General features: G+C 44.4%; 1 protein-coding gene across 1 annotated transcript in view; it reads left to right on the forward strand.

Moving 5' to 3' along the window:
* The window catches only part of GABRA2 (gamma-aminobutyric acid type A receptor subunit alpha2), a 141110-nt gene that overhangs the window by 58755 nt on the left and 54742 nt on the right, over positions 1-27613 (forward strand). The window contains exon 4 of the mRNA XM_084856859.1: positions 6515-6582. Coding sequence (XP_084712985.1) covers positions 6515-6582 — 68 coding nt within the window. The remainder of the gene's footprint in view (positions 1-6514; positions 6583-27613) is intronic.

Here is a 27613-nt window from a genome sequence, read left to right on the forward strand (position 1 = left end):
GTGTGTGTGAGCGTGCTTGCGTGTGTGGAGATCTACACAGGATACAACAATACAAAAGCAGTTCTTTGAATCCACATTTTCTGCTCTAGTAGCAACCTCATTCCACAGAAAAGAAAAGAAACTGAAGGAAACAAAATTGGGGGGAAATGGAAAATCTCATAGATGCACACTTTTCTCTCTCCCTCTCCCCTCAATATCTGTAGCTCACTCAAGTAAAGGAGGGTGGTGAGGGCCCAGTCAATTCCACACTGTACATATGAGGGGGAAAAGGAGTCTAAGTGTCCACATCTTACACACTGCCACATTCTGGTCTACTCTGGTTGCTTGTTGAAGAGGAAGTGAAAGAGTAAAGGATGGTTACAGTCCTCTGTGCAGGCATCATTGGAAAAAAAAAAGTAAGACAATGATGACCATTTGCTTTGGATATCCTACATGGATGCCCATTTCCTAAGTAAGCACTGTGCAAGCACAGGAGAACCTCTCATGCCCACAGGTGGGAGGCAGATGGAGTGGTTGGCAGATGGAGGCACTTCTCATCCCCATATGTGGGAGGTGGATGGAGTGGAGTGGATGCTCTGGCTGCCCCCTCTGCTGCAATGCTGACTAACTGTGACTGTAAAAAAGAAAAGAAAAAAGGAGGGAACGTTTTGAGCACGCATGCACACCATACACCTACCGCACACACACAATTATCAGCCAAGCAACTGCAGTAAAAGAAAGCAGCAATAGGAGAGTAGAAGTAAACATCTGAGTTGGAAAAACACGTAATTTGCTGGGGGTAGTGTCTGTGTCACCTTGCATCTTGGTTGCCCCTTGGTCCCAGGCAGGACACTGCCTTGTGGCTGATAAAATTTAACATTTGGGGGAAAGAATTTATACACCTATTTGTTCACAAAGGACTCCAAATAAGAAAACTGTGGCATGCTTTAAAGAGAGGTTTTGGCATGCCTATCTCCATCAGGAATATCCTTGGCCCCCTCCATAGATGTATGGTAAGTGGAGGGAAAGAGATTGCTGTATGGTTATACCATAGGGGCAAGAGCACTACATTCATGCCCCATAGGCCTGCTTTATCCAGGCTTAGGGAGTAGGATTCTCAATTCACCATGGAGATCTTCACTCTGATTGCTCCATTTCAAAAGGATATTGTCAAAATGGAAAGCGTGTAGAAAAGGGTCATTAAAATAACATTGTCCTGACCAGAGAGAGACAGACAGAGAGATTTGGGTTTTTTAATTTTTTTTTTTTTAAAGATGGCTGAAAGGAAACATGATAGAGCTTTAAAGTGCGTACAGACAAATGTATTCTCTCTCAAAATACTAAAATTCAGTGCCCTCTCACTGAATTGATTATTAGTGATTTCAGGGCAAGAAAAGGAAACAATTTGTTCACTTGGCACATACTTAACTGATGAGATTCACTGCTACAAGATGTGGGGACTGTATTATATATATAGCTTTTAAAAAGGATTAGACAAATTTATGGGGAATAGATTTATCAGTAGCTATAAAAAAACGGCTATGTTCAATTATGTGGTATCTCTGATTGCAAGATGCTGGTGGGTTTTCCATCATACCATAGCAGTATTTGTCTGACTACTTTGGAGACATAGTGCTGGAATAGATCAGAGATGGACAACTTGTGGCCCTCCAGATGTTTTGGCCTACAACTCCCATCATCTCTAGGCAGCACAGCTAATGGTGAGGGATATGCTTGGAGTTGCAGGCCAAAACATCTGAACGGCCATGAGTTGCCCACCCCATCTGGACTAGATGGACCTATAGTCTCAACCAGGAAGGCTGCTATCACATTTGTGTTCTCATTTCACCCTGTAGAGGGCAATGGCACACATTTCCTTATGAACTGATGTAAAGAACATGCTAAGAAAAGGGTGAGGGGTGTGGATGTCTAATATGAAATATACAACGTATTAGTTCACTAATGGAAGGAACATACAAACAAAAGTAGTCATGCAAAAGTAGAGATGTAAAATTTCTGGAAATTTTAAAGCCATGCGGAAAAAATAGTTTTGTTTTGTTTTTTCATTTTGGATGGGAGCAACAGAAATTTTGAGAAAAATAGAAAAATAAACAGTACTTTTACAAAGTCATTTTGTTGTTTCTTTAGGACAGACTTTCCCAAACTGGTGCCCTCCAGATATTTTGGACATCAGCTCCCATCAGCCTCAGGAAGCATGGCAAATGGTCAGGAATGCTGGGCATTATAGTCCAAAACTTCTGGATGACACCAGGTTGTAGTGGGCTGCTTTAGGAAAATAGAGCAGCCTTTCTGTTCCTAAAGTTATATATGCATAACTTGGTTGCTCATAAAATTATTATTATATTTAAAAACTTGTAAAAGTAAACTCAGTTAGTAAATTTGTGGTTAATGTCTGAATAAACTATACTTTTACATTTAATGTAGCAAACATGATAAAGTTATGAGGAAACCAAAATATACACAACATATTTTGAGTTCCTATTTAATGTCTTACACTATGGTGGGACGTGAGAGAGGCCTTTTTCTGCTGTGGCATCCCAGTTGTGGAATGCCCTCCGCTTGGAGGCCCGATTGGCACAGATACTGGCTTCATTTCAGTGCCATGTTAAAACATGGCTTTTTACCAAAGCCTTTGAGGGCTAATTGTATTCCCTGAGCATGCCCACTGTTTTAACTGTTTTATTTTTTTAGATTTTAAATTGATAGTAGCTAGCTTAATGATTTAATATGCTTTTAGCTGTTTATTGTTTTATATTGTTTAAATTGATTTTATCTGTACAACCCCCTGAGAGCTTCATAGAATCATAGAATAGTAGGGTTGGAAGGGGCCTATAAGACCTGTGAGTCCAACCCCCTGCTCACTGCAGGAATCTAAGTCAAAGCATCCATCCTGACAGATGGCTGTCCAGCCTCGTCTTGAATGCCTCCACTGTGGGAGAGCCCACCACCTCCGCAGGTAATTGGTTCCATTGTCGTATTGCTCTAACAGTCAGGGAGTTTTTCCTGATGTTCAGCTGGAATCTGGCTTCCTGTAACTTGAGCCCATTATTCCTGCACCCTGGGATGTCCTGCACCCTGGGATGATCGAGAAGAGATCTTGGCCTTCCTCTTTATGACAACCTTTCAAGTACTTGAAGAGTGCTATCATATCTCCCCTCAGTCTTTTCTTCTGAAGGCTAAACATGCCCAGTTCTTTCAGTCTCTCCTCATAGGGCTTTCTTTCCAGTCCCCTGATCAACTTTGTTGCCCTCCTCTGAACCTTTTCTAATTTGTCTGCATCCTTTTTAAGGTGTGGTGCCCAGAGCTGGACACAGTACTCAAGAAGAGGCCTAATCAGTGCTAAGTAGAGGGGAATTAGTACTTCACAGGATTTGGAAGCTACAATATACTTCTGTTAATGCAGCCTAAAGTAGCATTTGCCTTTTTTGCAGCCACATCACATTGTTGGCTCATATTCAGCTTGTGATCTACCACAATTCTAAGATCCTTCTTGCTTGTAGTATTGTTGAGCCAAGTATCCCCTTCCAAAGAGTAAGCACTCTTTGAGTCTGATTTTGTTGCCAGCTGTGTATCCACCTGATAGTTGCTTCATCTAGCCCATTTTAGCTAGTTTGCTAATCAGGATATCATGGGGCCCTTTGTCGAAAGCTTTACTGAAGTCAAGGTATCCAAATCTCTCACTTTGGCACCACTTTTGTAGCCAGTCATTCACCCAGAGTATTTTCCTTTCCCTTTCTATCCCTCTTCTAACTACTGGAAGGATGGATGAGAAAACTATCTGGGCCCCAAAGTTCTTGAGTTTCCTTCCCAAGGCTTCAAAGTCTGATGTGAGTTCTTCGTAGCTCTGCTTGGTGGTATCATTTGTTCCCACATGGATGAGAAGAAAGGGATACCTGTCAGTGGGCTTTATGAGTGCAGGCAACCCTTCAGTCATGTCTCTAATCCATCCTCCTGGGTAGGGATGGTGGAGAATTCTGCCACGGATTTCAGTGAGGCTGAATGCCAGTGCATTCGGCCCCCTGAAATCCGTGGCGGAACGGCCTCCTGGCCCCCCCACGGAATCCCCCCGGGACGGCACTTACCTGGGGTGGATGCGGCGGATGTAGTGGCGGCAGTTCCGGCGGCGGTGGCTGGTCTCCTATCTGGCTGCGGCCGGGCTACTGCCGCTGCCATTGCCGTCCTTGCAGCTGTGATAGGCTATGTAAGAATTTACGTAAATTCTTACGTAGCCTATCACAGCTAACCCCCCCCTCAAAAAAACCACAGAGCATAGTCAAATGGCGGCCGCTATGGCGGCCGCCATTTGCGTTCCCTATTTTTCGCCAATTTATCTTACGTAAATATTTACGTAAGATAAATCGGTGAAAAATAGGGAACGCAAATGGCGGCCGCCATAGCCACTGCCATTTGCGTGTGCTCGGTGTTTTTTTCAGGGGGGGGTTAGCTGTGATAGGCTACGTAAATTCTTACGTAGCCTATCACGGCTGCCTGGCTGGACACAAATGTCCGTAGCGGCTGCCATTTGCATCCGCAGCAGCCTGTCCGCAGCCGGAAATCTGGCTGCGGATGGCCTGGAGCCGGCCATCGAGGATTCTGGGGGGGAGGACCGGATCGCCTCCCCCTCGTCGAGGATTCTGGGGGGAGGGACAGAGCGCCTCCCCCCCCACCGCGAAAGATTCCGCAAAAAGGTAAGTGACTTTCATACATCCCTACTCCTGGGAGACAGCATACCTGGCAAGTCCATGGGTCTTCATGACACACTTGGGTTTCAGTCCTACGCAGGAAGGAGTCTCCCACAACTACTACTCTTCTCTTCTTGTTGTAGGCCTTCATTTCATCTGCTTGTCTGACCTTCAGCCTCTTGCTCACTCTCCTGAGGGGTTCCCTGTAATTCTTCCTCTGCAGGCTGTCCTCCAGTCTCATCTTCAAGTACCTGGAAATAGGGGTGTATGAAATACTCACCCCATTCTGGTTCAGGCTTCTGTGGGGTCAGGGGAGGCGATCCGTCCCTCCCCCTGGAATCCTCCCCAGCCAGCTCCGCTCCGCGGCAAGTCTGCAGAGCCTCCGGCCAGGCCCATCCGCAGCTGGACTTCTGTCCGCTGCCAGGCTGCGGACACAAATGGCATAAATATATTTTATGTTATTTATATAAAAATAAAAATATTTACGTAGCCTGTCATGGCAAGGAGCAGGGACACAAATGGCGTAGCGGACGCCATTTGCATCTGCAGTCCGGGGCAGTGGACTGACCCGGACCGGCCAGCAGCAGGTAGGGCCCGTCCGGGGATAATTTTGGGGGTGGCGGGGGGGAGTAGTCCGTTCCGCCACGGACTCCGGGGGGATTCTTTAGAATCTGGCCTCATTGGAGTCTGTGGCGGATTTCTCCGCCATCCCTATTAGTTCCAGATATTTTACTTCTCTGGTCTTTCTGTAAAAGTGTTCTTATTACATACTCTTTAGAAATTATTTTCAGTGGAGTAAAGGCTTGGGAATGCTGGGAGTTGTAGGACTTTTTCTGTCTCAACCTGCATAGCACTGCTCTCTAAAAGTAAGTTCTTAATTCCCAGTGTCCTAGGGATATGTTTATATTAAATACATACTCTAAAAGGTCAAAAGTTAGATACTCCAACATTATTATATAAAATATTGTAATTTCTAAGGTATCTTTTTTAAAGGCTTTCTGTAGTTATTTCACATTTGTATTTTAGAAGTATAGAATAAAAATATCAGACAATTATATATCAGATGTGCTTTGGCATTAAGGAATCAATCCTATCTAGATAGGCGGCTGCCTCCGAACTCGGAGACGACCGCCTATCCAAAGCAGGGCAGGAGAAGCATGAAGGGGATCATTCCGATTGTGGCTGTCTAACTGCGGGAGGACACAGTGGGGAAGGAGGCTGCTGTACGACAGATAGGATGTGTTGTATAGGTGGTTACGCCCTCCCTGCCCCAGAACACCCCCCGCCACACCCATTTCGGCTGTTCTGCGCTCCTCTTGCGAGCATGGAGGATGGGGCTGTTCTGCGCTGCCTCAGAGGCAGCGCAGAAGTGGGAGGAGATTGGGAACTGACCTCAGAGTCAATTTGTCAAGACCTCAGATCAGGAACTGACCTCAATTCCGGGAACTGACCTCAGAGCACACACTCTGAGGTTGGTTCGTGGAAAACAACATATCCTATGGCTGTCTAGCTGCTGTCTAGCGGCTGTAGGATTACTCCCTAACTATATTCATACAAAACTGATAGTCCAAGCCTGTTAGTTTCTTAGAAGAATTATAGAGGTTTAACTGAGCCTTCATTTAGGATGTGTTTCTATAGTGGCCATCAGCGGTGAACAAGTTACAACTATGTTAGCAAAATGCCTGTATGTGGTTTGTTGAAGAAAATACATTGTAGGCCCTCTCTCAGCCTACAATATTTAGGCTCAGCCATATTTGTAAACAGCAAACAAAGGGGAAAATGCACATCCTCACACCTCTTTTCTCTCTTTCCTTCTGTCTCTGTTATACCAGACTGTACAACTGAAGTGTTCACAAACATCTATGTGACCAGTTTTGGACCAGTTTCAGATACAGACATGGTGAGTTCCCAGAGTGAAATAATTTCTGACATATGTGATTTAGATTACACAATATATTTTTATTTCAGACATCTATACAACTACTCTGCTATAATCTGTCCTATATTTACTGTTAGTGAATGGACCCAGCTTTGCATGGGTTGGAATAACCTGTAGTTTGATACAGCAAAGCCTGCTGGCATTTTTAGGCACAGCCCCTGATATGGTGCACCTGTCCCTCAGACTAATCCCCTTTGCCTTCAAATTGTATCATCTGCACAGCTATGTACCTGTTCGGGAAATCTGCCACCTAGTGACTGAAGTTAGTACTGCAGACTTCAAACTAACGGAAACATTCAGTTTAATTCAAATTAATTAATACATTTTTAAAAACCAAATTACCCTGAGTTGCACACTCCTAGTGTCCCCTTAGTATGCATACTAAGTTTCAGTTGTCTAGGTTTCATGGTCTTGGCACTATGGTGTTGAAGGACAGATGAACACACATCCTCCTTTATTATTATAGATGAGAAATCTGTATTCCTCTCAGTTTTTACACCAACCTACAAACGTAGGTAATTAAGCTTCCAGGTTTTTCCTGACTTTTTGAATAGGATACCAGTTTTAAGATGGAAGTATTTGTTTTGCTTGATAAGAAATCCTTGAAAATATATGCCCCCACCAATTTAATAGAATAGTAGGGTTGGAAGGGGCCTATAAGACCATCGAGTCCAACCCCCCATTTTAAAGACATTTCCTAAGGAATCAATATCCTAAACTGTATTGCTCTGGTGTCAGTGAAACCCAGCCATGACATTAAAGAGTATGGCCAAGGAGGAGTGACAGACAGACAGACAGACAAACAAACAAACAGATGGACAGACAGCATGTGAGCTGGACCAGTTCTTGACTTACGTTGATCATGTCCAGGATCTGCCATGAAATCTGGTCATCAGAGACATGCTCTGGAATGCAGGGCCAGCTAACTGCTACTGAGATCATGAGCAACTGCTCTTTGTTTTCAGCTGTGGCCACTGAGGTTTAAAGTGGATGAACATTGAAGCAAAGGCCTTGGATGTAGAATTGGAATAGAAAGGTCTGAGTTAGGCAAGTGTGAGGGCTGTCTCTCACACTAGTCTTCCCTCCCTTGAAAAGCCAGCCAGTGTGGTCCCAGGATTCTGTGAGGTGATAATGGAGTGGGTGCAGGAGAGAGGGGAAAAGGGAGTGGGGAGAGAGGAGAGAGAAAGACAGCTGGTGACAGAGAAAGAAAGGAAAACATTAGAGAGAAGACTGAGAAATGAAAGAGATGGTCAGTTCATAGAGCATGTGTCAGGGTGGGGGTGGGAGAGAGAGGGTGTTTGTAGATCTAGCTGTAGTCCGAAAGAATTTACTAGTGTGTTGGAATTCACTAGCTCCAAATCACCATTCTCAAAAACCCCCATCAGGCACCATGCTCATGATATGGACATTCCTCTGGGGCCCAAACACATCCAAACACAGGTTCTATCACAGTAAAAAGTGACGTAACTGTAGGGATGGCAGAGAATTCCACCACAGATTCCAGTGAGGCTGGATTCTTTAGAATCCGGCCCCTCGGAATCCGTGGTAGAACGGCCTCCTGCCCCCCGCCCCCCCTGCGGAATCCCCCGGGATGGCACTTACCTGGGGCAGATGCGGCGGATTCGGCGGCAGAGGCTCCAGCGGCAGTGGTGGCTCTGGCGGCTGGTCTCCTGGCTGGGCGCAGCCGGGCTGCTGCGGCCGCCATTGGCGTCTTTGCAGCTGTAATAGGGTATGTAAGAATTTACGTAGCCTATCATGGCTAGCCCCCCCCCCAAAAAAAACCAGCGTACACAAATGGCGGCGGCTACGGCGGCTGCCATTTGCGTTACCTATTTTTTGCCGTTCGCTTTTACAGCGAAAAAAAGAAACACAAATAGCGCCCACTACGCTATTTGCAGAGCCCTTATTTTCGCTGTAATTGCCTACATAAATATTTACGTAGGATAAAACGGCGAAAAATAGGGAATGCAAATGGCGGCCACCATAGCCAACGCAAATGGTGGCCGCTACAGTGGCCGCCATTTGCGTCCGCAGCAGCCCATCCGCGGCCAGAAGTCCGGCTGCGGACAGCCCTGGCCGGCTGCTCCACGGAGCTGCCGCGGAGCAGAGCCGGCTGGGCAGGATTCCAGGGGGGAGGTCTGGATCGCCTCCCCCCCCCTGTCGAGGATTCCGGGGGGAGGGATGGAGCGCCTCCCCCCCCAGCGGATGCCCTGACCAGGACCAGGTAAGGGATTCATACATCCCTACCTATCCGAGTCATAAAGGGGCATTACTAGGGATGGCACAGGCACCCGATTCAGTCCGGGAATCTGGCGGACCTGCTCCTTCCCTCACCCCCAAGCCCTGCTTGCCAAGCCCCTGCCCCTGCTCGCCCCCTGCCCCTGCTTGATGAATGGCCTTCACTCACCCCGGCAGCCTTGTTGAGCTTCACAGTCACCATTTCCTGACAAATAAAATGGTGAAGGCAAAAATGTGCAAATTTGTGCACATGCGAAAATATGCATTTTTGCGAATGCACATATTCGCGTATGTGTGAAAATATGTATTTTACGAAAAATGTACATTTTTGTACACATTAATGTGTGCCTTCGCAAAAATGTGCTTTTCACACATGAGAAAATGCACATTCACAAAAATGCAGAAAACATTTTGTGCATACAAAAACGTGCATTTTTGAGATGGCCATTTTATTTTTTTTAGACCGTGGAGCTCTACAAGGCCGTTGGGGTGAATGTGGGCTGCTCACTGAGAGTGGAAGGGGCTCGAGTGCAGTCTGGGGACTGGCAAGTGGGGACAGGGGCTGGGCAGGAGTCCAGAGAATCCAGATGGGGGTGAGTTTGCATATCCCTAGGTGTTACTGATATGGAACATATGTCCTTGGATGGGTGAGTTCACTGAATAAGGCGGAAAGAGAAATAAATGCCATTCCTGCAAGATTCTCTCATGCAACAGATTAGCAATGGTCCTTTGCCTTTCCAGAAAGCAGATGAGACAGTAATGCAATATTGCATGAAATACACATGGAGTGTCATTGCTTCATTTCCTTACAAGTGAAATCGAGCAAGCATTTTTACCACATAAAGGGCCAGATATCAATCCAGGATAGGGTATAGGTCCAAGATACCATAGTTGCACTTACAGATTTGTTTCCAGTAGTAATTACTCTTTCAACCTTGGAGAGCAAAACTCAAGCCTGACCCAGTGTCAGACTCACAGAATCCAATTACAGCAGCATGGTCTGTCAAGCACAGCTGAAGACTGAAGATCCTGCAGGCAGCTTAGGACATGCTTTTTAAGTAATCTGCAACCTGGCAGTATGAGACGGTTGCTATCCCAGGGTCTATGAGGCTTTGGGCCATTTATAACACTTTTTTTCATGGGGATCACATGCAAGGTAAAGTTAATAGGCTAAGAATGAATTCAGCATGCTGATAGATAGAAGCATGAATAGCATACTTGATCAACACATGAACAGGCCATTATTGGCCAGAAGGAAGTACTTAGAGTCATAATTTAACATCTTATCTTGAGAGTCTTTGATGTAAGGTCAGACCCTTTCTCTTGGTTAACCAGTGGTTGGACTGAGTGTGGGAGCTTTACCAAGAAAGGGTAATGGATTTACAAAGCAACTTGCCAGGATCAGAACAAAAGGACAGGTTACAGGGCAATTGGCTTGCTGGCAAGGAACAGTCTCATTAAACTGTACACTAGGAAGCTTCATAACTTGTGATGAATGTGGGCTTTTCAATCAAGAAATCCACACTTTGACCACATATTGGATGCACTACCCGACCTTGTTATTTGAGATATGTGATTTACAAGGGACATTATTAAATTAAGAGGACACTTGGCCCTCATTTACAGATTGGTGTTTAGAGTAACAGCATTTCCAGTTTAATTGCTCTTCGTTGTTTATCTGTAAACTGGTCAAAAATCAGTTAAACATACCTGCTTCCATGAGGAATATATATATTTATGTTACCCCCTTGCCTTTGATACTCCTTACACTATTCCACTGTGTTTCCCATCCCTCTGATTTCCTTTTTCCTTTGCTGATCTTGTTCTATATTTCCTTCCTTTGTTGAATACATGTTTTATTGTTATAAATTATTAGGAAATTACTAGAAAATTCAAAAATAAGTAAGAATAATTAGGCTTTTGAGATAATTTCAGTGACATAGATCATGGGTGTCTTCAGAAATAATTATGGGGGGTTGGTGGGTGGGCAAGGACTATGCCTGTTCCTGACTTGACTGTTTGCAGTCTTCATATGACTGAACCCCACACACCATTATACTAGTGCTGAAGAGAAGCAGTGAGAAACTCTGGTGGGCTGTGCCTGTTGGTGATTTACTGTATTGTATGGGATTATACATTTCAGAACCTAACAATTCAGAACAATTCTAACAAATTGTTTTATTTGTCCATTTAATAATAACAAAGTAAGGCACTAAAGACATACAGCTTCAGTTTGTCCATCGAACAACAATACTGTAGGACTCTAAACCAAATTAAAAACCTCTAAGGCTGAATTTCACAAGGATCTGCTTGACTGTGGTGAATGCCAGGCATAAGGTCTGAAACCAGTCAGAATTTTTTGTTAATGCTTGTCTGCCCATAACATAAAGGAGAATATAATATGAAGTGGATCATTCTTTAAACAAAAACTGGAGTCTTAGAGGGTCTTGGCCAAAATGGTCAATAGCTTCTTTTATAAATTTCTGCTGGGGATAGGTCTTCAACTTTTCTCTATGGACACTGAACAAACACAAGCCAGGCAATTGATCTTCATACATTGTTGAACGTAGCCATGTCTTTACCCTGCGCAAACTGATCAATTGCTAAAGGATTATTCATTTGTGCATGTTGTAACTGGGAGGAAAGTTCTGTAAGAATGGCCATTCTAATAGCAGAGAACAGTTCGGTGTGGTGTGGTACAATAGTTTAGTAAGGCTCATGTTGCATATGTCACACAATGATGGGTGTATTTCTTCGGTGTGTCTTTTTGCCCACAACTCATGCCAAGTAACAGATTCATCCCCAGAGTTTTCTAATTTGTAAAGTTACTGAATGGAATTGATGTGGGCTTGAAAGTCTTTTTCTTCAGCGTGGTACATCTGAGATGGATGTAGTTTCAGCAAACTGTGAACAGGTTGGTTTTCATCACTGAAATGAGTCCTCAGTCAGGCAATAAGTGAATCCAGGTAGGGAATGTAGATGGACAGTAGAACTCTTCTGTGGATTGGTTGGGATGATAGGCACAGTTTTGCTGTTGTATGATTTGTCTAGGTGCTTTAAGTTCTACATCCACTTCATCTGCCAGTTTCTTACACTTCTCTATTATTGGGCTAAAAGTTTCCTCACTAGCTTCCCTGCTTTTTCCATTATTCCCAGCAACTCTTGTATGTGTGCTTTCATTTCCATTCCATCTAACTTTACAGATTGCAGAGCTTGGGTGACTGGCTCTAGCATCAAGGAATATTTGTTTATGATCTCAAGACAAACATAAAAGTTGATGTCCATGATGCACACAATAAATGGTACAAAAGTTGTCTTGTCTTCATGTTGCTTGCTCGTGCTAATTACTTGAGTTGCAAGACAGTACTTTCTGCAAACACATGGATACTCCTGTATTTTTGAGTCCACCATGTTTCACATAGCATTGGTATATTAGGTATTAGATGTCATCTTTCGATTCTGTCACAGAAAAAAATACATGATAATTTTAATTGTGCCAATTGTATTATGCATATCATTGACACTGTTCAAATCATTTACAGTGATATTAAGTCTATGGCAAGAGCAGTGGACAAAGATTGCCTGAGGATAGATTGCCCTGATTTGTACTTGAACCTCACCTTGTTTTCCTGCCATAGTTGAACAACCATCATATCTTTGTCCAGCTAACTTATTGAGATCTAGTCCAAAATCAGAACAAGCAGATAAGATTGTGCTGGTTATGCCTACTGCAGTTTTGTCTGAGACTGAAATGAACCCATGGAATTCCTCATGTACAGATGCATTCCCATCACTTTCTTCCACAAAACTTACAGAGAGCTTCGGCTATTGGGCGGTATAGAAATGAAATAAATAAATAAATTACACTCGAGACAGTTGTTCTAGGCCAGAAATATCTGTGGTTTCATCTGCTAGGTCTGAGAATCTGATGAAAGCATTAGCCTTCATAACAATTTCTTCCCTCAAAATTTTGCCACACAACTTTATTAACGCATTCTGCATTCTTGCAGATATGTACTTAGTATTGCTTGCCCTGGTTTCCAAACTTTTAAAAAAAAATATTTCATCCCCTGCCTCAACACAAAACTGTAGAAGGTCTATCATGTTACCTGTGGTACTGGTCTCACCACAACGAGCAAGGTCATGTGACCCACAATACACAATGGTTGATATTATAGTACAGCTTCTGTTTATTTTCTTCTATAGCTCTTACATATGACTTATTAAATTGCTGTACCATCAACACCTTTTTCCTCTTCATGACAGAAAAGAATTTAGAAGCATCTGCATGTGAACCACTGTCCATCCGCTTTTTGAGTGCTCTCTTGCAGTCTCATTGAAGCCTTTATACTTGGTACAAACTTTAGTAATGAATGCACCCTGTACCCCTTGTCCTATTGCCTGGGGAAATAAAATGTCATAATGACATACAGTTCCTTTCAAAACAGCAGATGCTCTTGGATCCATACTATCATGCCTGGAGTCATAACTTTCTGCAGGAGTTCAGCATTGTGTAGGCAGCTCAAATTTTAACACATCTGATAGAGAATTTGCTTTTGATATGTAGTTCCCTATATCCAGATTTTCCTGTCATTCAAGTTGTACAGTAAAGGTAGCTGCCTCGGTATTTTCACTTGGGATGTTCTCGTGCCCTGCCTTTGCCTGTACCTGGATATTTTCTGTCTCTTTTTGAGGTAGACACATGGGGTGCTATTTGCACGATGTCTGATGAAGTAGTATCTTCAATATGTGTTGGGGGTTCACTGGCTGTCTTCTGCATTTTGAAGTAGTTTAAGATATCCATAGCTAAACAAACAGAAACAGCTCTGCTTCTTTGCTTTCTTTCTCTAGCAACCTTATATAGAAAAGAACACCCAAGCTCCTCACCTGATCACAAGAAGGCACCACAACTCCTTTGTTTATATTATCATTGTATTTCTGGGATTTACGCATCATTAGATCAGAACAAGCAGCATTCATCTGAGCTGCCTGCTGGCCCAGGAAGACTCTCCTCCAGAAAAGTGCAGAGTCTGAGCCTGGCAGCCACTCTCAGTAGAAGCAGTCTCAGAGATCACTCAAAAGTTCTTGTTGACTAGCTGGAGGTGTCTGTGTATGTTAAAATTAATAAATAAGATGAATGAATGAACGAATGAATGAATGAATACATTTAGGCTTCTGGGGGACACCCATGACACAGATATTGGATTGAAGGTAGTTGGGACAAGACATAGAATCATAGGGTTGGAAGGGGCCTACAAGTCCATCAAGTCCAACCCCCTGCTCAATGCAGGAAGCCTGATTCCCAGTCTTCCAACCAAGTACTAACCAGGGTTGACCCTGCTTAGGTCCCAAGATCAGATGAGATCAAATGTCTCAAATATCCCTTCTAATCATGGCTGTGCCTTGGTTACAAAAGAAATACAAACAACCTATGTCATATCTAATACAACTCTGTGTCACCACTTGTTGCTGAGCTTATCACATATGTTGTCAGAATAAGAGGGGGATGCTTTGGTTACAATCAAAATGGCTTCTTCACTAACATTAATACAAATATTTAATATAAGTGTCATCATGAATTCCTTTTCATCCTGTAAATATGTCTATTTTCACCCAAAAAGCATTAAGCAGTATGCCATTACACTTTGTCGAGGGCAGTTCTCGTTATTGGATGGCTCTTTGTTTAATTCCCTAATCGTTGCTAAAATAGCATATAATGAATTTAATAAGGCATTTCAAGTAGGCAACTGGCTATAAAGCATATGTAAAGTTTACCTTACGCAGAATGATTAAAGATAGCAAATTGCTCAAGTGAATAGCAAGGTTTTCTCCATGTGTCACAAAGGATCACAATTCACTTTAATAGACGTATTATTTTATTGACTGGGCACTGTGGGCTTCATTTGCCATTGCTGTACATGCAAGTGTGAAACACATTTTAAAAATCTAGAGAGGTTGGTGGAGAATTCACTTGGCAGCATTTCACACATACTTTGCTTGGGTGTAAATGAGAACATAAGACACACAGCAATGGATAACGGAATCCTATTTAGCATTTACAAAAATGATAGCTCTCTAGAGAGCCCTTATGGAAATGAAAATCTGTGCCTCAAAATGACAGCCGGGGCCATTAGTTGCAAGTCTGTTTGCAGATAAGTAGTCAGCTGTATAAAAGTGCTTAAAGTGTTTACTAATGCCAAGGATTGACATTAACTCTAGCACATGAAGCTGGTTTTTTTAAAGTACATATTGGCTTCCAAAATAATCCTATGCAGGGACATAATGTCCCATACTTTTAAAAGGAAATAATTATTGAGAAGTCTCCTGAATACTTCATAGGTAGGATTGCACAACAAAAGCAATTTAAAAATGGGATACAAATACATTGTTCCTTTTCTAACTAGCTTAGGGATGTCAGAGAATTCCATGACAGATCTCGGTGAGGCTGAATGCCAGTGCATTCGCCCCCCCGAAATCCATCGCAGAATGAAGCCCCCGCCCCCCCCGCCCCACGAAAGGCACGGGGGACAAAGTCCCCGCTGCCCCCACCCCACGAAAGGTGCGCGAAACAGAGCACTTACCTGCTCCCGTCCGTGCTGCTTTGCGAATGGTGGCCGTTGTAGCCGCCATTTGCTTCCTCCTCTTCCTAGCCATGATAGGCTATGTAAATACTTACATAGCCTATCACGGCTAATGTTTGCATTCCTGCGGAGGCCGTGATAGGCTATGTAAGTATTTACATAGCCTATCACGGCAGGGGGGGAAACCCCAGCGTACGCAAATGGCGGTGGCTACTGCCATTTGCATATGCTGGGTTTCCTCCCCCCCTGCCGTGATAGGCTACATAAGTATTTACATAGCCTATAATGGCAGGGGGGAAAAAACCCAGCGTACGCAAATGGTGGTAGCTACCACAATTTGGATACGATGGGGTTTTCCCCCTGCCGTGATAGGCTACGTAAATATTTATAAATAATGTAAATATTTACCTATCACGGCTCAATACAGGGACGCAAATGGCAGTGGCTATGATAGCCGCCATTTGCGTCCCTGCAGGGCTGCCCAGCGGCTTGATGTCCGGCTGTGGGCGGCAGGAGCCGGCCGGCGGCTCCACGGCTTGGCCGCAGAGCAGAGCTGGCCGGGCAGGATTCCGGGGGAAGGGATGGAGCACCTCCCCCCCGTTGAGGATTCTGGGGGGAGGGACAGAGCGCCTCCCCCCACCACGGATGCCCCTGCGCGGAGCCAGGTAAGGGATTCGTACATCCCTAATACGAAAATAAGGCATTTTGGAAATGAAAAGATGCTATTTGATTTTCTAGGCAGCTTTATTTTTGATCCTTTTCATTTTAATAGGAAGTGATAGTTTGTTTCTCTATTTTTTAATAGCATGAGATTGTTATTTTGGCAGTGTGTGAAAATTTTATGGGGCCTTCTGGCTATCCTGTTTTCATAGACACCTCTTATGTGGTAAAAATGCAGATTTTAAGCCGCATTCACAGATGGCCCAGCTACATGGAGACAGTTTCTGAAGCGATTCTGTTTAAACCAAGTTTTTCATGAAATCGGGTTTGTTCCTCCCATGGCAAATGTAGCCAGTAAAGCAGTATATACGTTTGTTTGTTTGTTTTTTAAACCCACTTTCATGGGTCAAACAGAACCTGAAGCCACGTCAGTTGGGGTTTGGGCGGAGTCCTGGGAGTAGAACTGAACATCAACGACTGCGGAAGTGCGGGACAGCGAAAGAGTGGAGGCTTGCTCCCTGCCCTTCCCTCACTGTGCTCGGTGAAGTGCAATGGAGGACAAGTTACTTCCAAGTAGACATGTTAAGCTGATACCTCTCCTCCATGGCCACCCTTTCTCAGTGGGAGTAAGGGTCACTTTTAAAACTCATTCACTAGTCCAGGGATTAAAAAAAGAGCAGGCAAAGGAATTCTCCTGACCCCTCTCCCTGCTTGCACTCAGTGCAATTGGAGGCAATGAGTTCCTTCTGAGTAGACATGTTTAGCCCACATCATCCCTTTCATGATGGACCTTTCCCTTCCACCAATCAGGCTGCTCCGCCCCAGTCTGCACTGAAGGCAGTTGAGGTCACACAGACTCTCAAGCCACACCGAAGCCACCACAACAGGAAAATCTGTCACAAAACAAGTTCGCAATAAAGCTGTTTTTAAAGTATGAAAAACCGTGCTTGCTATGGAGAAGGGTATACGTCATGTGCCACAATAATCTAGGAATGTACGAAAGTGACTTACCTGTTCGCGGATTATGTTTATGGCGGGGGGGAGGTGTTCCGGCCCTCCCCGCGGAATCCTTGCCGGCAGGGGAGGCACTCCGTACCTCCCCCCACAATCCTCAAACGGCCGGCTGTGCTCCGCGGGAGCTCCACGGAGCAGCCGGCCAGGCCCAGCCAGGCCAGAACCATCCGCAGCCGGATTTCCGGCCGCAGAGGGCTCTGGGTAAAAAAACCAAAAAAAACCCACGTACGCAAATGGCGGCGGCTACGGGCGCCGCCATTTGCGTTCCTTGTTTCAGCCGTCTTAATCTATGTAAATATTTACGTAGACTATGATGGCGAAAATAAAGGGGAACGCAAATAGCGTAGCGGGCGCTATTTGCATCCCTTTTTGATTCCCTGTTTTAGCATACGTAAATCTTTACGTAGGCTAAAATGGCAAATCAAAAGGGGATGCAAATAGCGCCCGCTACGCTATTTGCGTTCCCCTTTATTTTTGCTGTCGTAGGCTACGTAAATATTTAAGTAGACTAAGACGGCTAAAAATAAGGAACGCAAATGGCGGCGGCCGTAGCTGCCGCCATTCGCGTACGCATGTTTGTTTGTTTTAACCCACGCAGCCATGATAGGCTACATAAATCTTTACGTAGCCTATCACATCTTTTTTTTCTTTCCAAGACTGGAAATGGCGGTGGCGGCAGCTGGTCGGAAGACCAGCCGCCGCCGCCTCCGCCAAAGCCGCCGCAGGAGCCACCGCCACCCGGAAGTTCCACCCCAGGTAAGTCTCATCCCAGGGGGGATCTGCGTGGGGGCGTGGGGTGGCAGGCCGTTCTGCCACAGATTTCGGGGGGCCGAATGCACTGGCATTCAGCCTCACCAAGATCCGTGGCAGAATTCTCTGCCATCCCTACAATAATCTTGCGGGCTCAGTAGAACTGGAGTACATGCCCCATGTAGGTGGGGCCAAAGTTTCCTTAGTGCAAGTCATTACCTATCAACCAACCTAGATCACAACCTAGTAGGGATGGGGGAGAAATTCGTTCAGTTTACATTTTAATGCTGACATACCTAATTTTGTACTTTCAAACTAATATGCGACTAAAATGCAGTTATCCTTCAAAGTTTGCACTTCTCTGAATTTTGCAATGGAATTATCCAATTTAAAAATGCATATATTAGGAGCATGTGCACACAAAATATACAAAAGAAATTGTTCAAAATTATTATATTAGGAAAATTGCTTGGGTGGTGTGCACAATTTTGAGGAAGGTGGGCATGCAAACAGTACATAAATAGAAGAGGAAATACTAGTAAGCTGCTGTTTACACTATTGTAAAGAATGCCATATCATTTCCCCCCATTTCATTTATTGCTGTGTTAATCATTCTCAGCAAAATCAGTGACTATTATTATGACAGGTGGAGGATGTGGAAGGAAGGTTTTTATATGGCAGTGCAAATTCTCTTTCCCCGCTCCACCTCTGTCCAAACATGGCAGATTGCAACTTGCTTACTTTCTCTATAGAACTCAAAGACAACAATTGAGAAACAAGTCCTTCCCTATCTAGCTGTGCCCCTTCATCACTGTTCCCCCACCCTTGGATTCCCTTTTCTTGGACACAGCATAATATGGCAAAGTGATGGAAGAAGCCAGGATTGGTGATGGTGTGGGTGCCCGATTCCATCTGGGAATGCAGCAGAACCACTTCTGCCTGCACCCCTGAGCCTTGCTTGCCGAGTACCTGCCCTGCTTTCCCCTGCTCATGCTTACCAAGTGGCCCACACTCAGCTCGGCAGCCTCGTCGAGTTCCGCAGTCACCATATTTTTTGTGTATGCATGGAAATGTGCATTTTTGCAAATGAGCATATTTGAATATGCAAAAATGCATATTTTTGCGAATGTGTATATTCGCGTATGCACAAATATGCACATTTTTGCAGTCACCATTTTATTTTTCAAAGGACTGGCAAGCAGGGGCAGGGGCTGGGCGGGCAACTGGAAAACCCAGACAGGGGTGGGTTCGTACATCCCAAACTAGGATCCAGCATATATCTACATAAACGTGTGTGTGTGCTCACTAGGGATGGCGGAGAATTTCTCCCCGAAACTTCAGGAGGCCGAGCGCCGAGGCATTTGGCCCCCGAAAGTGTTGGGGAAATTCTCCGCCAGCCCCCCGCCCCCCCCGGGATGGGACTTACCTTCAGCGAATGTCCCTCTCGGCGGCGGGTCCCGGCGGCGGTTCGGCGATGTTTCGTCAGGGGCGGGGGCGGCGGCCAGTCTCCCAACCGGCTGCCGCCATCGCCATTACAAAATAAAAAAGTAAGTAAAACACACACACACACACACGTGATAGGCTACGTGACGATTTACGTAGCCTATCACGGCTAGATTTCCCAAGTCAGCCGTGATAGGCTACGTAAATCGTCACGTAGCCTATCACGGGTGACTTTGGAAAAAAAAAAAGCGCGTACGCAAATGGCGGCGGCCCATGGGCGCCGCCATTTGCGTTCCTTATTTTGGCACGTCTAGTCTACGTAAAGATTTACGTAGACTACGTCGAAAATAACGGCAACGCTATTTGTGTTGCCCTTATTTTCACCGTAGTCTACGTAAATCTTTAAATCACTTCTTTAAATCTTTAAATCACTACGTAAATCACTTCTAAGGGTGGCAGCTGGAAAGGCAATACGAGTCAAGCACGTAGACTTAACAACCAACTTCTTGCACAGTGACATAAAGGGAGGTATGGACTAGCCACCCTGTTTCAAGGAATTAAAGGACTAGAACCTCATTGGTACTCTTCAAAATCACAATTATGGGCTTAAACTAGAGGATTGCCCTATTGCTTTATTTATTTATAAAATTATTTATGAGTCACCTATCTGCCCAAAAAGGGCCCCCTCATGGAATGAGAAAATAAATGTACTCCGCATGGAAGAATTCATGCAAAGTAAAGTGGATCCATGCTTGTCCTCCAACATGAAAGATAACAAGCGGACATATATCCTGATTTATGCTGATATTCTTTATTTGAACAGAAGGAAGAACTACTGGGATAATATACAAACTGACACAAATGCTGAAATGAAAAGAGAAAAAAAAACCCTACTAGGAAACATCACACATTAACTCAGTATACAGATAGTAAGATAAGAAGATGGGAGTTATCTTCTTAATTAGAGAGGAAAAACACATGCCAAAATGTTCCAGTATTTCAATGAAAAAAGCAAAGGAATTTAAACCCCCTCTATGGAAGTAGACTACTTGAAAAAATGATGGAATTGGAAAACTATTATACATAGCTGCTGCAACAAGACCAGATATTGCTGCTGTTGTAAGAATTTTGTGCAAGAAAGTTGCAGTGCCCTAAGTGACTGGAATACAGTGGAAAGAGTGATATTGTATCTAAAGGGAACAATCCAGCTGAAATTGCAAGTTCTGGTAAACATTGATCTGACATTAGTTAGGTATATGGATGTGGACTGGTTTGGGAATATCCACTTCAAAACTCATTCCAACTGTGATACATAGCAGATTGTGAGCTTTTTCCCCTCACATGCAAATGTGTATGTGTTTCCATGCATGTTTTTTTTTAATATATGTATTTTGGGTGCATACATTTTTGAAACATACACATTTTTTCTCCCAATAAGTAAAGCACGTTTGTGAGCATTTTTCAAATGTACACATTTTTCATGCACTTTTTAATACATATGTATTTTTCTAACAGATTTTTGTGTGTGTGTGAGTTGAATTACAAGCTCTTAGATGTGGAGATTTCCAGTTTTATTTTGGTCTGCATTCAGTTCCAGGAGGTTTGAATTGTGTAAGCTCATATCAGTTTATGAACCCAATTAATTTATTTCACATCCCTAGGAATATATACTGCTGATTCAAAGTCCATCAGTAGATATCGGTTTCAATATGAAGAAGGAACTATTAGCTGGGATGATCAAAAACAGACAACTGTTGCACGTTCATCAACAGAAGCAGAATATGTGACAGCTGTACAAGCATGTCAGAAAGCCATCTGGATTCGTCAATTATTGTTAGATATAGGACTGAAACAATTTGAACCAATACCAATTTTTGAGGACAATCAAGGATGCATGAAGCTGTCACAGACTGAAAAGATTAACCCTTGAAGCAAGCACACTTATGTTAAGTATCACCTCTTAAGAGACATGCAAAAACAAGGAATTAATTACATGCAATGTTGTTCATGTGAATAAATTATTCCAGATATTCTCACCAAGCTACTGCCCAGACATTGCCACTGGAATTTACAAATGAAGATTAATATTGTAGAATGCCACTGAGAATTGATGTGAAAGAGGTGACGACATGTGAATAGAGTTATATAGATCAGTGCAAAACTAAGTGTGGAATTGGTCTGCTCCAACAGTAGGTTAATAACTGTCTTGCTAGTTGGAGCTTTCTCTCTCTCTCTCTCTCTCTCAGATCCAAGCATCTTCTTCTCTAACTTCCAGTTTGTGTTTTTTTTTATGCTAACATCAAGCTGTGTAGTGTTGATTGCATTTTTTGTTGCAATAAGAGATTTATAAAATGGAGCTCTGCTGACTGATTTGCCTCAGCTCTATAACACTGTGTGAACACATGCATTGGCTTGTGTTCCTCCACATTCACCATGTGCACAGATGGAGTATGGGTGCCAGATTTTATTTCATGGATAGTATACACTAACAGAGGTTACCCAAGACCCAAATGAATTGTCACACAGATATGCCTCAAAGGAGCTGAAATCCATGTTAAATGCAGCTGTGCTGCATACTAGCTGTCATCTCTTGCCTCATGCCTACAGTGAGAATTATTCAAGTAAGTTGCCAGCCTGAAGTCCCAAAGATATTGTCTTCATAAGGGATGAAGCATGTGTTACACTGCAACTGCATGTAATGAAACCCCATTTTGTCAGCTGCTTTTACCCCCACCAGTGCTCCAGAGCCATGTTTATCTTGAAAACACATGTCAAGAAAATTGCAGAGGTAAAAAGAGCATGGTGGTAGTGGTGCATTTGTGGGGACAGAGGGAATAAACTAAGGGCGCAGTCCTATGGCTGCTAGACTTTTGATAGGACTTTTGATTTTGGGGAACCAACCTCAGAGCCACACTCTGAGGTTGGTTCCCAGAAAACCACCTCCCCATCTCTCCCCACCACCTTGTAGGCGGTACAGATTGTCCCGGGCTCCACTCCCAGAAGAGAAGTGTGGAGCGGGAGGAAAGGGGGATTCCCAGGGACAGGGAGGGACAGGGATGGCAGAAGCATCATTACAATGCTTCTATGCATCATCTGGCCAGCCCCCCCCCCGAACCGCTCTGGCTAGATAGCCAAAATTGGCCACCTAGCCGGTAATGCAGGGTGGCTGGAGTGCAGAGGAGAAGATCCCCTCTGCGCTTTGCCCTTCATTGGATAGGCAGTCACCTCTGACTTTGGAGCAGCCAGCCGGCCGCCTATCCCAATAGGATCGCTCCCTCCGAGGGGGGAAATGAAACACTACTTTTCCTTCCAATACCTCTCCATTTCAAAGTGTCCCCTCCTACAGTTATTTCGCAATGGACAAGGGACTTTCAAGACTTGGGTACATGCAACTTCTGTGTAACTTGCAGCTTGCCCTTCAATTGTCTTCAAAAGAAACCAGCGATTTCCTTTTGTTTGCAATTCAAACAAACTTTTAATTGCTGCTTTACAAGTTTAGGTAAGTGCATTAGCAATAATACTTTGAATCATAAGTGAAGGTTGGAGAGATGATTTTCAACTTCATTATGTAGAAGAATGGACACTTAACAGAAGGAAGTTAAAGTGCAAGGATAAAGCAAATTGCATCTTCGGAGATTCAGCTGTCTTATAGCTCTTTTTATGTAATATCTAAGCTTAGTGTTGTGATGAAAAGCCCTAAAGAGTTGCAGAGAGACCAGTGATGGAAATCTATTGTGACAGTAGCCTGAGAGGAAAAGCTGTGTTCACTTTAAAAAACTAAAAAGAAAACTACGCCCCCAAAACACAAAACAGAAAAACAAAACCAGTAACTCTGAGTGGTTAATCACCATAATTGTCAAAGGAAACTTATAAAATTAAATCCTGATTTAAGTAGCTAATTGCGGTGTCTTCAGTTTCCTTAGAAAAATGTTTAGTGCTTTCTTAAATTTTGGGCAAAGAAGGCTGGATTTAGAAAATCTTGTTGTTTATTCCATTCTGTATCCGCTGTTGCATTTGCTATGGAGTGGGAATTAAGTGCTATCCAAAGAGTTTTAACTGTGAAATCCATGATGCATTGAAATATTTCCAAAGCCCTAGTTTCAGTGCATTCCAACCTCGATGGTGACTGCAAATACTTTGTTTTCAAACCATTCTGCACATTACATAGAATGAGGTAGCAGTCTGAGGTGATGAGACCAGTTTTGAGGAGTGCATTGCAACATTAGCAAGCCTCTATGCTGAGTACAGAAGAGAGGAGGATTGAATGTTCAACAGTTCTATAACCCCCCCTGGGTTTGTTCATGTGAAGGAGGCTCCATGTGCTGAAGAGGACACATGGCTGCACTGCTGGGCCCACCCCTAACATCATGTGTACTGACTAGATCCACCCCTAATGTCCACATATGGACCATACATATCTGCAGCAGGGAAGCCTACATAGACCTCTGTGCACATAGGCGTCCACACATTCCAGAGCTTTGCATGACTGGGGATGCAAAATGTGGAGAAGGCTTCCCCACTATAGATGTCCATGCTCAACACAGGGCTAGTCCATGTGCATGATGACATCCAGAGTAGAGCCAGCAGTAGAGCTCCAAAGTCCTTTCAACATGTGGAGCCTCTTTCGCATGAGTAAGGATTCTGCCTTCCTCTGCTTTCTTTACCAGGTATCTTTACCTACTTGGAGTGAACTATGTGGTAAAGTGCTGGTAGCCACCTCAGAATTAAGTGCCAACATAAAATCTGGTAAGCCTACTCCAGTTTTTAAATTGACAGTAGCCCTCTTTATGTGTCTCAAAGTAGTGCTGTCCTGAAAATTTCTCCCACATTATTTTCGACCATTCTTATTCAATTTGATAGAAAAGAAATTGCCTTTGAAAGAAATTGAAAAGAGAAGGCAGTTCAGAGAAATTCTCATGGGTTGGGTTCAGGGTTCTTGTGCTTACCTTGCATATGAGGTGGCCAAGGAGTGTGCAGGAGTATCCTGCCTTTTGTTGTGCAATCATCGCTCCACACCTTAGAGACAAGATGTATCTGGAATTCATCCATAGACATTTAACGTTTGGAAGATCCTGGGGAAGGTGGTGAACCTTAAAGAATGTCAACTAGAGCTCAGCCAAAATTTCTCAGAAGACATTTTTCTCAGAAAAGTCCTGAGAATTATTATTTTTTTGTTACCCCCCTAGAAATAAAGTGCCACTTTGAAAATTTTCCCCAAATTTCTTCCCCATTTTTGGGTGAGTTTCACCTTCCCTCCCTACCACAATGCCCTAGAATGATGCTAGGTATGGGGTAATGTGGACAATGCAAAATGGGGGCCAGGCTGCCAATACAGCTGCTGTTGTTGCCACTTGTAATGGCAGTGCAAACAACCAAAAAACTCTTAGGGGAAAAATCCCTGCCAGTGGTGAGCCCTACCTGTGAGAAATTGCCGGAGAATTTCTCCTCCCACTGGAGAAATTTGGTGAAATTGTCCCTGAAATTTCTTTGCCCATAAATAGAGTGGAGAATTTCAAGAGGTCATTTGTGCACAGCTCTTTTTCAAAGAATGCATGAGGGCTCAATGTGGGGACAGGGATGGGGCTGTGCTTGCGGGCCCTTAACATGCCCATGCACATTGGGTCCTGCCCCTTCATTCCCAAACCTCGTCACACGGACCGGAGGTGCTACTCATGTTTAATTGAGTGTGAGTAGAATGCTCTGCACAATCAGGGAGCTTGATAAACAGGGTCCCCAATCATGCAAAGTGTTCCACCCCCATTCAAGTGCACACAGTGCCTTTGGCGGTGGGGCCAGTGTGTGCGGCCAATATGTGCTGCCTTGGCCCCAACCCCTCTTTGAGCCTTCATGTATTCTTTGGACCATGGGAACAGGGCTAGTGTCACCTACAGGACTGGTGTCTGAATGTGAGATAGCATATTGGCTCCATTAAACCAACCTTAGTTGACAGTAGGGTGAAGGATCAGAAAAGCCAGAGTTATTTGCCTATTACCAATAGGGATGTCAGAGAATTCTGCCACGGATCTCGGTGAGGCCGAATGCCAGTGCATTTGGCCCTCTGAAATCCATGGCAGAACGGCCTGCCACCACCTGCCCCCCGCGGATCCCCCCCGGGATGAGACTTACCTGGGGCAGATGTTCCGGATGGCGGCGGCTCCAGCGGCGGCTTCGGCGGCGGCTGGTCTTCCAACTGGCTGCCGCCGCCGCCATTTGCAGTCTCGTCTTTTTTTTTTTTCATCAGTGATAGGCTACGTAAAGACTTGCGTAGCCTATCACGGCTGGGTTAAAAAAAAGGTGTACGCAAATGGCGGCAGCTACGGCCCCTGCCATTTGCGTTCCTTATTTTTCGCTGTCTTTGTCTACGTAAATATTTATGTAGACTAAGAAGAAGAAAAGAAAGGGGAACGCAAATAGCGCCCACTATGCTATTTGTGTTCCCCTTTATTTTCACCGTAATACTCTACGTAAATATTTACGTAGACTAAGACGGCGAAAAATAAGGAATGGAAATGGTGGCAGCCATAGCCGCCGCCATTTGCGTACGCGTTTTTTTTTTTTTTACCCAGAGCCCTCCGTGGCCGGAAATCCGGCTGCGGACGGCCCTGGCCTGGGCCTGGCCGGCTGCTCCGCAGAGCCGCTGTGGAGCACAGCTGGCCGTCGAGGATTCTGGGGGGGAGGACCAGATTGCCTCCCCCCCATCGAGAATTCTGGGGGGAGGGACGGAACGCCTCCCCCCCACACCATGAACAGAATCCGCGAAAAGCTAAGTGACTTTCGTACATCCCTAACAAGCTGAAGAAAATAATATGGAAATTAAATTTACCGTACACAATAAAATATACACATTTGCTGGAGCTCTCTAGCTTATAGCATATTTTGGTAAAGCTCTTGGAACTAAGCAAGTTGCCTTTGGGAGTAGAAAGCTGAGGACAATTGTCCTACAGAGTATATCAATTTCTGATCCTTCAGGAGATTAGAACATAACAGATAAAGCATGTCATATTATCTCATGGGTAAGCAAATTAGGCATGGCGGAGAATTCCGCCATGGGTCTTGGTGAGGCCGAATGCCAGTGCATTCAGCCCCCTGAAATCCGTAGCGGAACAAAGCCCCCCCGCCCCCCCACCCCATGAAATGGGCCTGGAATGGAGCACCTACCTGCTGCCGTCTGCGCTGCAAGGCAAATGGTGGCTGCGGCCGCGGCCGCCATTCACTTCGTCCATATAGCCAAGATAGGCTACGTAAATACTTACATAGCCTATCACGGCTAACGCAGGGACGGCATTTGCGTCCCTGCGGAAGCCGTGATAGGCTACATCAGTATTTACGTACCCTATCATGGCAAAACTAAGGGAACGCAAATGGCCGCCATTTGCGCCCCTCTGTTTTGCCGTGAGAGGCTACATAAATATTTATGTAGCCTATCACGGTGGAAAAAAAAGAGAACGCAAATGGTGGCCGCCGTAGCCGCTGCCATTTGTGTTCGCTGTTTTTTCTTTTCGTGATAGGCTACGTAAATATTTACGTAGTCTATCACGGGCTGGCGTAGGGATGCAAATGGCGTCCCCTACACAGGACGCCATTTGCATCTGCACCAGCCCGGCGGCGGCTGGAGGCCCCGCTGTGGGTTGGCCCGGCCGGCGGCTCCGCGGCCTGGCAAGATTCTGGGGCTGAGGAATGGATCGCCTCCCCCCCCCCCGTCGAGGTCATACACCCCTAAAGCAAATAGCATTTTTTCCTTCTTGAGCCATAAAAGTATACCTAAAGTAATACTATGGCTTGTGAAAATGTTCTTATCTAATCAAGTGCAAGCATACACCAAAGGCTCTCAATAAAGAAAATCCTGAGATTATAATCACTGCAACCTAAAACTTCAATAAGTCCACAAGACTGGCACTACTTGTAAATTATTGAATTCACTTTAGTTTGGTAAGCAGTTATTTTAGTAGCTAATTCTAACTCTGAAATTCAAAATTGCCAGCTTGATCCAGAAGAATAATGCTTATACTTACTTACAAAAGGACTGATATTCAATACTAAATTTATTTTTGGATCAGGTTATGCCCCCCAACCAGCATCAAGCTCAATTTTTGAACAGCTTCTTTCTATCTTGGACATATTTTGAGAAAATGAACTAATTTTAGCAGGGAATTACAATACAATACTTGACCCCTCTCTTACTAGAAACACCAAAATCCATCTCAGAGACATAAGGCTGGTTTGACTTCTTAGCATTGTATGACCCAATTGAGTTTACCTGATACCCAGGAGTAGATACTAGAAAAATCTAAATGCCTGTGAATTTT

The sequence above is a fragment of the Heloderma suspectum genome, chromosome 5 (assembly GCF_057233095.1).
Source record: "Heloderma suspectum isolate Gila_16-S chromosome 5, 16-S_ref, whole genome shotgun sequence".
Classification (NCBI taxonomy): Eukaryota; Metazoa; Chordata; class Lepidosauria; order Squamata; family Helodermatidae; genus Heloderma; species Heloderma suspectum.